This window comes from Echinops telfairi, unplaced genomic scaffold (assembly GCF_000313985.2).
Source record: "Echinops telfairi isolate 266 unplaced genomic scaffold, ASM31398v2 ScPeMD7_7458;HRSCAF=8496, whole genome shotgun sequence".
Classification (NCBI taxonomy): Eukaryota; Metazoa; Chordata; class Mammalia; order Afrosoricida; family Tenrecidae; genus Echinops; species Echinops telfairi.
This window is the reverse complement of record NW_022111358.1, coordinates 31,139,950-31,150,401: the sequence shown is the minus strand read 5'-3', so window position 1 is coordinate 31,150,401 and position 10,452 is coordinate 31,139,950. Positions and strand designations below refer to the sequence as shown.

Sequence of the window (10,452 nt, the reverse complement as noted above, 5' to 3'; positions counted from 1 at the left end):
GAACTGTCAGTCCCGTTGTTTTCTCCTCCAGATTGTTCATCCAGCCTGTCCTATCCAGACAGGCCAGTCACTGAGTTTTAAAAGGCAACCATCCTGATGACCGATCCAAGCCTAAAAAAGCTCATGCAACGCCTTTGTCCCTCTCAAGAACAGTTGACCATAACCGTGGACTTGTTTCCCGAGACCAGCTGGGCTGTTATGGTTACACATTCATTTACCTGTAAGACTAGTGTGGGGAATTTAGCTTTGTGCAATAGCAGCCTGGGAGTAGAGTGATATCACTTGCTTCGCAAAAGGAAGCTTATTATATTAGCTCCCAGAAACCCAAGTTCTAAAGGAGTTTTCATGGATGTGCCTGGAAGGAGCTCCTGTAGAAGAGAGGGTGGCTGAAGGTCGAGGTGAAACGTTTTTTTGGATTCCCATGAAAATCCCGCCTGTAAACTGATTTATCAGAGGACTGAGGGCCTAGCTCTCCAGAGCACGGTGGCCAGTGCAGGTAGGGTGGGGAGGATAGTGGGGTGAACTGGGACATAGTGAACTTGCATTTGGGGTCTGTTCCTACCACTTGAGGCTAGTCCACTCTCCAGAGCCTTTTGAGGAAACTGCACAACTAGTATTTGTGTGTGTGTGTGAGTGAAATTCTTACTCTAACCAGTATTCACTGATCCTCACACTGTCCCTATGAAACGATCACTTGGGGCCAAGGTTTACATCCCTGCAGCAATTCAAGAGCAGTTCCTTGCCCAACCTTTTCCTTCTTGAGCTTAAATTCTCAGCTCCAGTCTTAATCACTCCGCACTGGTGCCTTGAGTCCTGAGCCAGCTCCTCCTCCTTCCTGAACTGACTGTATAGGTGGCAGGGACATTTTGCTCTGAGTCCTCCGGTTATCTACTTGTCACTAGCTTTTATAGAAGCAGCCTAGTCTGACCCCACCTTCTGGAATGGTTTTGGTTTTCAGGGATAACCATATTTGAAAGGGATTTGGGTAGGTGGCTGTGTTGGGGTGGGTGGGTGTTTCTCCTGCCCAGGGACCCTGCAGGAGCTTGGCAACTCCCAGAGAACAATACCATTGTTCTCCTCGGCAGCCTGGAGACTTCAGCATTTGAGGAGCTGTTTGGAAAGCAACCCTCTAGGAAACTCAGTACTACCAGGATTTTCTCAGGGACTGAGAACGATTTGCTTGTTGCTGCTTCACATCCCTGCCCCCTGCCGCTGCCCTGTCCTCTTTCCTTGGAAACGGCTGCTTTCAGGCCCTGAGGCTTTCTTGCTGCGGTTGGGATTGCCAAGGCTCAGGGGGATGCTGCCAGCCCTGCGCACGCGCGCGCGTGTCTCTCTCTCTCTCTCTCTCTCTCTCTCAGCCTGGAGTTGAGTGGGGCCAGGAGGCAGGGCCAGCCAGGCTAAGGATGGCTTCTGGCTGCATCTCCCTCTCTGCAAGTCCTGAGGATGGACCATGAGAAAGGGGGCTCCCTATCCGCTCTGTGGCAGTTTGGCTGTGCGGCCCTCTGTTGCCTGGGGAGGCAAAATGACTTGGTGAGAGCCAGCCGGCCTATGCTCACACTGCCTCATGCTGGCCACCTGACTTGGGAGTGGACGGTCTTGGAGACTTGGATGAGTCTACCTAGGCCCCTTTCTCCCTGCTCCAACCCAGCCTTAAGAAAGCGCTCCCTCCCCAGGACAGACAGGAGCCATTCTGCTCGCCCTCTCCTGCGGGAGGGCCCCTCCCCGTTTGTTTGGTTTATTACTTGAGGCTGTCACTGGACACACTGAGAATGTCAGTAGCTAAGGATTCCACCCAGCTAGGGCCTTCCGGACCATGCTGAGGTGGAATCCTGCCACGTGTGTAGGAAGGAATTGTGCAGGTAGGTGTGGTCCCAGTGTGCCCAGCTGCTCAGCCTAACAGGCCAGCAAGGACGAGGACGGCGACGGCAAGCCTTCTGATCAGTTGTTCCCCTTTCAAACATACACACACCTTCCGAGCCTGTGTGTGTTTAGGGTTTGGTTTTCACTTTTGCCAGCAGTTTTGTTTTGCCCTACACAGATTTGTACCTCTGGAATCCGGAGCAGTCAGTAGGGTGGGGTGGGGGCCTGGGGTGTAGGAGGGGCCAAAGAAATGGTCCTTGGGGGGCCCTTTTTCCAGAATGCCACCTCTTGTGGTCGGTTTGTGATTGTTCCACCAGAGGGCAGTCAAGGAACAGGCATGAGGCAAAAGTCAATTCTTAGGCAGGACAGGACAGGGCTGCCTTCAGCACAGTATCAGTATCCATGGTGAGTGTATGTGATGCGCCTGGCTTCTCCAGAGAGCAGGAATCATGGTGCTGGAATGGTCAAGTCTTTAGAATCTCACACTATGAAGCTGCAATTTCTGCCTAAACCCATGGCCCTGTGTTCTCTCCTCTAAACAGAAGCATGTACATGACCTCTGTCTGGCTACCATCCCGTCGAAAATAGCGCACACACCCCTGGCCCTCAGCCTTGCTCTTACCCCAGGGCCCTGCTTAATTTCCTCCTGAGAACAACTTGCTGCCTGGCATTCCCTTGTTCATGAGTTCTGACCTGTGTCTAGTCCGTCTCATGTTCCCCCGGGGCTGTATCTGCTTCCCACCGTGACTGCAGTCACCCAGTAAGCATGGGAAGGAAGCTGTGTGTGCTAGGAAGAGCATTCCTGTTCCGGTATGTCGTGCATTTTGTTGATGTCCTTTTTTTGCTCTCTTTGAAAATGGAATCCGCCCAAACCAATCTCTTCTGGCCTCCTCTTCTCGGCTCAGGTCCTGACTGCAGGTGAGTGTTTGCTAAGCTCCTTTCCTCTCCCCTCTACAGCTTGCCAGCAAAGCACGGACAGAGAAGGAGGAGAAGCTGAGCCAGGCCTATGCAATCAGCGCTGGTGTTTCCCTAGAGGGCCAGCAGCTCTTCCAGACCATTCACAAGACGTGAGTTGGGTGCTTTTGTCCCAGGGTGGAGCTGCCAGATTGTGCAGTGGGGTGGTATGTACCTGAGAGGCCTCCCTGAGAGGCAGCCGACACTGCCCTGGGCATCCAGACATGGATGTTTGCCACAGGCCACAGAGAATGGCATCTTAGATAAGTTTTCTCTCAATCTTTCTTTGTCGATAGATTGTAGTTTTGAATTGATAATTCCAAAGGACTTTTCCGACCTAGTACTGCTGTTAGGGCCGTGGAGCTGGTTCCGTGTGTACTGTGGAAAGAAGCGCTGCCCGGCCCTGCACCAGCCTCACAGGCCAGGCTGTGTGTGAGCCCATTGGTGAGCCACTGTGTCAGCCCATTTCTCTGAGGGTGGCTTCTCTTTTGCTGACCCCGTACTTTCCCAAGCATGATGTCCTCCTCCAGGGCTTGGTCCCACCTCCCGACATGTCCAGAGTAAGTGGGACAGAATCTCACCACTCTCCCTTCTAAGACGCATCCTGGGTGCACATCCTCCAACACGGATTTCTTTGCTTTTCTGGCATTCCGTGGTATATTCAAATTCTTTTCCAGCACCGTAATAACTCAAATGCATCAGTTCTTCCCTGGTCATCTTACTCACTATCCGGCTTTTGCACGCATGTAAGGCCATTGAAAATCCCATGGCTTGGGCCAGGCACGGTCCAGTCCTCACGTCCTCTAGTCCTTTGTTTGTTGAAACCGTGTAAAGAAGTCTTTCGCAACAGATTTCTTGGTTGCTGCTTAGTACTCCATAATTTAGAATAGCAACCTTCTTTGCTCTCATTTTGTGCTGCATCTCTCTCCCCAAGCTGATGTGGTGTGAAAAAGGGAAAGCTAGGTCGTACGCAGAGGAGAGCGGGAAGTGGTCTTCCGACTACTTCCCCAAAGATGCTTTGTCATAGCAGAAGTCATTCGACTCTCCCGGCTTCTCTAGCTGCCGGGAAACGAGGCATTTTGACACCCTGCCCACCCCTACCCTGCCTCTTTTACCTGGTGTAACCACCTGGGTCTGGTGCACAGATGGCAGCCAGCATCAGAGCTGTTTGAGACCCTGGTGTGTCCGAATGTTTCCAGGTATGTGAAGGCAGTCTTAGTGACAATGGCTGCCCTGAGCTTCTCCGGGAGTACGTTTCCCTAGCTGCCTCAGGGAGCTGTTTTCATTGGGAGCGTTGGGGGATGGAGTCCCTTTTTCCCCTTTCCAAGGGTGTCTCCTAGCTAGCATAAGGGTTGGCAAGTTACAGTCCACCGCCTGATCTTGTCAGCGAAGTCTGCCTGGCACACAGCTGTACTCCTTTGTTGTGTACATGCAGTCCCCAGATTCCAAATGAGTTTCACTGCTCAGCATGCCTTACGTTGTTGATCTGTTGGAATAGTGAGGGACAGTTCATATCTGGTGTCAGTCAGTCTAGCAGCATACCTTTCTTTGAATTGAAAAAAGCACCAGGAAACACTTGCAGGTGCCCTGCAAACATTTGTAACCTAATACCTCAATGCTAACGGTTGGGCGTGCATGGCCGAGGAGTGCCTGTTTGTTCCGAACCATCGTGCTTGCCTGGAGTCCTCGGTATCGTGGTCTTTGGGGTGGGTTTGTAACGGCTGGTGGTATGGTTTTATGTAAGTCGGTAATCTGGCGTTGCCAGTATCTTTTTGGCTGCCTCTGCATTGGTTGCCAGAGTCAGTAATTTGTGACAAATCATCTGGCAGGCAGAGCCTGTTATTTTTACTGCCTGGGCCTTGGTAGCCTAGGTTATTCTCTCAGTTGCAGCTAATGGCCTGAGCCTACTTGTTTATTTGTGACTCCATTTCCTTTGGACTTCTGAAGCAGCCCCCAAGTTTTCGGTGATTCTCAAGTCCTCTTTTGAGTGCTGCTTGGGAGAGAGGTGCACCTGTGTCAGTGCTATTTCCCAGCCAGTGGTGCCCCAGAAACAATTCACAGCTGCTTCTGGCATTGAGGGGGCTCGGCTGGAGTTGTTGGCCGAGTGGTGACTAGGAACTTGAGGCCAGCTTGCTGGTGTTCCTCACACAGCAGGAGGTGTGGGGGGTGCCTGCAAGAGGTAACCTTTCACCTACTCTCTTCTCCTTCCAGTATTAAAGACTGTAAATGGCAAGAAAAAAACATCGTAGTCATGGAAGAAGTTGTTATTACACCCCCCTATCAAGTGGAAAACTGTAAAGGCAAAGAAGGGAGTGCACTGAGCCATGTACGCAAAATAGTAAGTACAGGGTTGGGAGCTTGGGGCGGGGGGGAGGGGGGGGGAATTGTTGTGGTGCCCAAAGTGCCCAGTCAACCACACATCCTGGGCAGTGTGTCTTTTTGGAAATTGGGCCAGAGCAGCTCCTGTCTCCCAGGCTGCATCCTCAGCCAAACTGCCTTCCTTTTAGGAAGCGCTGGCCTGGCAGTGGTGGTATAAACCTGCTGCCATCCTCATCTCTCTGACCCTGAGGGTGTGGTTGCCTGGTTTTCTAAAAGTGAGATCAAATATTTTTAAACGAAAACCAAATGCCCCACCCTGACTTTTCCTCCAAGGAGCATTGAGAGACTAACATCACGGATGTGAAAGCTCACACCCCTCCAGCTCACCCTTAGACACTTGTGTGACCAGGGAAGGGGAGTTTGGGTCATAATAAACTCCGTACTTTTTTTTTTTTTTAATTAGAAAAATAGAGATTTTTGTTGTTGATAGAATTAGCTCCTCCCAGCCAGTCTTAGCTGAAGCTGTAGAGAAGGTGACTGAGACAGGAGATACCCCCTCACTAGGGGGTTGAGAAGGCCAGTAGAGAGCGAGGGCCCACGGGCCTGAGGAGTCCATGGGCTGACCAGCCAGGTCGGGGCTGTTGAAGCCTGGCAGTGGCCTGTTGGGGGGCGCAGAGACTTTGCCTGCTCAGCTCCTTTCCCCATCCATCGCTGCCTGATCTCTTGCAGGTTGAAAAACATTTTAGAGACGTGGAAAGCCAAAAGATACTGCAGCGTTCACAAGCCCAGCAACCACAGAAGGAGGCTGCCCTGTCATCCTGAGTCCACACACCTGGAGGACTCTTCCAAGATCCAGCCCGGGAGGCGGCCGTGGCTGCAGCGGAGCAGGCCGGGGGAGGGGAGGGATCCTATAGTTCCTATTGGCTCTTGTTAACGAAGGGCCAGCGTTTCCAAATCTTAGACTTGAACAAACAAAACACCCAACACAAAAGAACAAGAGAATAATTTAAAAGTTGAATCATTACTTGACTAACCGACTGCGGTCCACCGTGTCCTTTCACAGCCCCTTCTGGAACAGTCACCTTGTTAGTTTTATTTTTGAACATGCCCATTCCTTCCCGCTCTGCTCTTCCGACTCTTGACTTTTCCTGTCCTGGGTCTGTTCCCTGTTCTTCTGTTTTTATAAGTGGCTACACTTGCCTTCTGAGTGATTGAAAGAAACTTTGACATCTTCTCTCCCAAAATAAAAGTAACAAGCTGACTGTGATACTTAAGTTGAGACCAGAGCAACAGACAGGGGTCTCACACACACACAAAAAATCAACCCCACCCGCATTTTTTTCTCCCCATCCCCCTCCTTTTTTTTTTTTTTTTGCACAGGGCATGGCTTGAATTAGTTTTATTTTTCTTAACTTTAAATATATATATGAAAATATATATTAAAATGTTCTCTAAATATTTTCTGCTTCTTGCAGGTCTCTTTTTACTAGATCATGGCCGCTCCTCCCACCTCCTCCCTCCAAAATAAAGATACATTGCCTTCCCCACCCGCCCTGTAGCCAGGCACCCAACTTGACATAGTTCCCTGTGAGAATCTCCAATTGGGATTCGGGGTTTGAGGGTCCCTGATGGCTCTTGTAGCCCTCACCTGTGCGTGCCAGGCTCGCATTTGGCCAGAACCTCAGGACTCGGCCCCTCTGCCTTTGTCTTACTTCATGGTACTAGAAGAACCGCCTCCTCACTCCCCTAGCTGGAGAGAGACGGCCCTCTCCACTCCTGTGCTCCATGCAGGAAGAACTGTTTTGCGTGGCACAGCTCAGCTCCTCCTCAATGGGTGACTCTTCTAAGGAGCCTGGAGCCCACCCACCCTTTTCTTAAAATCCATTTCCAGAGCTGCTAGCCCAGCAAAAAGCTTGGGTGATGGCACTTTGTCTGCGGCCGCCAGCCTCTCCTCCTGTGCTGCTCCTCCCCACTTAAGGTTTTACAAGCTTTTCACAGTTTGTATCTGCTCAGCTGGTGGGCAGGAAGCCTGGGCAGTTCTCTAGACAGTAGCCCACCAGTCTGGTTTTGACTAACCTACTGAGCATGGCCACAGGTGCCTGATGCTCCCAGACCTTCAGGTGGTCGTGGGGGATGGAAGGGACTACCACCTAACTCCCAGGTGCCAAGTGGAATGTGGGTGATGCCCGTGTGACTGGCTAAAGTGGGGGGGTGGGGAAGGTCATTATTTTTTTATTTTTGGCCATGATCTCTCTCCCCTTCCTTTTTTTTTTTAATTAAATAAATGGATCAAAATTAAATAATTCAAGCCCTGCCTTCAAAATGATTTTTTTAAGTATTGTTTAGCAAAAACAATAAAACCCAAAATTTTTTAACCATCACTCACAACTAGTTTCGAGTTGTGCCTGCTTTAGAGGCCAGTGGGGGGTGTGGTGTGTATGAAGTGGGAGGGCGTGTGTCTGGCCTTTCCCTTCAGACTCACTGTCCGCTGTACTTCACCCTCTCTCCTTCCCGCCTTGAAAGACTTGCCCAGAAAGACAGTATGGAGTGCGTCATCACGTGCCGGGGGCGGGGTAGGGATCCAGAGTCCAACGTTGGGTGAGAGTTGGTGACAAAGGGAGGTGGCACGTGCACAGGCCACTTGTTAAGACGTAAATGTTTGGGGCAAAGTAATCAAAGCTGAGAAGGAAACTTCCAAAGCCACTGGTCCGAACTTCAGTCAAACTACCAAGTCTCTGATTTCACCTCCTCAGAAATGTAGGTGTTGGAGAAGAGAAGAAAGAAAAACAAGAAAGGGAGGAGAGAGCCCTTCTAGACAGCCTGGAAATGGAGGTGAAAGGAATCCGAGTGTACCGGCTGCACCATAGCATTTCCGAGGCTGTGAGTCTGTAGAAATGCCGGCCTCCTGCGAGCATCCCAAGGTGGGATTGGGTGAGAGCAGCTCAGGAATTCACCCCGGCCTTGTTTCCAGGCAGGCAAGGGGTTTAATTTGTGGGCAACAGCTGGGGAGTGCCTCACACTCGGCAGCCTCACTGGGTGCCAGCTACTTTTGACAGGAGACTGAACTCGAGTTTTCGTTTCTGAAATGGCTCAAAGGAGCTTTAAGATGTTCAAAAGCTTGTTTAGCAAAGCAAGGCAGTGAGGTGTACAAGAATGCATACGGTTCGAGATGTCAGTGTTGGGATTCAAATTCTCAAACCTCCCATCTCCTTGAGGTGAGATTTGTGGGTAAACCATTTCACCTTCCTGAGCCTTAGTGGCCCCAACTGTAAAAATGGAGTACTATCTACTTCCTAGAAGTGATGTCACAGGTTAACTTTAAAATGACAACCAGCCCGCTCGCTCTCTTAAGAGTCAATTCTAACTTCTGCCACCTTCTGGGACAGAGTAGAATTCTCCCCTGGGTTTCTGAGGGTACCTTTTTTGGAAGTAGTGAGGAAGGCCCAGCTGGTGGCTTTGAACTACCGACATTGGCCACCAGGGCTCCTATTTAAAATTCAAAAGCGTTCGGCAAATGTTATTTTGGTTCTGGGGGTGGTTATGTCTGGAGATGAGATTGGACTGGGGTGTCCAATTGGACTGGGTGGTGTCCAGAGGTGGCAGCTTTGTTGTAAAGCTGTGTGTGTGTGTAATGTTAAGTGAGGCTAATACTAAAAGATGAGAAATGAGTTCCGGCGAGGGAGGCAATGTGCCCTGAGCACCACGCCTGGGACTGTCCCACTTGGGGGCTCCTACTGCTGCTCCCGTGCCTTTTTAATGATGGTATGTGTGCTGCTCAGCTGCTTTGACGGAACCCAAAGGGTATTGTGGAGATAGGAAGTGCCTTTAGGTGGAAGAATGGCAAACAGAATGGTGCGAGTTTTAACGTGCACATCCACACCTACCTTTACGGCCCTCTTAGCCCCTACCACTGCTCACTGGCCTTTAGAGTCACTGCTATTGAGAACATCCAGTCAGTATCGCAGTGAGTTTGACGGTCTATGCTGAGTCTGGCGTTTGGAACTCCAGCCTGGGAAGCACTGATTCAGGGTGAAACTGAGGACATGGGTGTCCGAGTGTCTTTCCATACAGCATTGGAAAAGGGATTGGAGAGATGGCAGCCATTCACAGAGGAGACTTCTGCCCTGCCTGGCACAGAGGTTCTAGCTCCGAGGGACTGTGCAGTGAGCAGGGGAGATGCTGAGCTGCATGGAGTGGGGGGTGGGGATGATGGAGGGGCCTGAGGATGGTCATGAGGTTGGAAGCTGATTGTGTTTACATGGTAGGCATTGTGTTCCATCACTGCCGGAGGCTACTGGTGCCAGAAAATGTTGCTTTGGGAAATAAGCAGCAGTGTAAGCTGCCTGTAGTTCAGGTAGTTCAGGTAATCCTAGCACGATGATGCACATTACAGGTGAAAGGGGCTGCAGGGCTGCTGTCCGCAGGTGATAGATAGGCTTTGTGGCTGGGTAATAAGGGTTCAAAGTGAGTGTTCTTTTTATTACAAAAGCCCAACATGGCTCAGCATAGGAAAACTAGCAAAGAAGGCTCACATTTCTACCACCACCCCCACTCCCTCCAAACATTGACACCTTCTATATAGGCCATATATGCTAGATGCCAACACTTCTCCTTAACTCTTGCATTTCTACAATTTGAAGAATGTAATGCTCTGCCAAAAAAGTTGCAACTTTTTGTGAGTGCAGTGCGGGGTGACAGCAGACCATCAGTTTTGCGTCTCCACAATTACAATCGGTGGACACCTTGTTTCCACTCCTCCAGTGTGCATCAGGAGACGCTTGCAGATCGGCTCCCTTCAATCCTGCCAGCCCCGAGAGTTCCTAGCAAGTCTATAGGGAAGCCCTTTAAAGTGTGTTGGCATTTTGGAACTGAGAGGTGAGAGCTGTCGGGATAGAGGACTTGCATGGAGCTCATTCTTTAGGTTTGCTACTGAATGATCGAGTGGGGACTTGTGAGGCTCCCTCTAGGCAAGGGTGACGACTTTGTCATTTTGTGTGGTTGCCTAGCAGAGCTGATGAGCTAAGATTGACAGCACTTGCTGCATGAGTTTGAGCTACAATGTTAAGTGCTGGGTTTGGGGAAAGCTCGCAGTTCGTGTTGGGAAAGTGGGTCAGGGCCCGCAAAGGGCCCAGAAAGATGGTCAGGAAGCTTGTGGTTCCTGGCAGAAAATGGCAGCCATCCCCCAACGGCCACCACGTTTCTCCAGAGACAGGCAGTGGACCAAGTTTGACTTCCCTTGCCATGTGACTGCTCTCATTTTTCTTCTAATTTTCAATTTTGTTGAAAAGTCCAAAATAAAACTAAGCTTTCCCTGAACCG

General features: G+C 50.5%; 2 protein-coding genes across 2 annotated transcripts in view; both read left to right on the top strand.

Moving 5' to 3' along the window:
• The window catches only part of LOC101639746 (protein LSM12 homolog), a 25,041-nt gene extending 18,641 nt beyond the window's left edge, over positions 1 to 6,400 (top strand). The window contains exons 4-6 of the mRNA XM_045299461.1: positions 2,818 to 2,927; positions 5,026 to 5,152; positions 5,863 to 6,400. Of these exons, the coding sequence (XP_045155396.1) occupies positions 2,818 to 2,927; positions 5,026 to 5,152; positions 5,863 to 5,955 (330 nt within the window). The 3' untranslated portion in view covers positions 5,956 to 6,400. The remainder of the gene's footprint in view (positions 1 to 2,817; positions 2,928 to 5,025; positions 5,153 to 5,862) is intronic.
• A 3,110-nt stretch (positions 6,401 to 9,510) lies between these two features.
• Positions 9,511 to 10,452, top strand: part of LOC101642052 (protein LSM12 homolog) — a 6,163-nt gene continuing 5,221 nt past the window's right edge. The window contains exon 1 of the mRNA XM_045299460.1: positions 9,511 to 9,526. Coding sequence (XP_045155395.1) covers positions 9,511 to 9,526 — 16 coding nt within the window. The remainder of the gene's footprint in view (positions 9,527 to 10,452) is intronic.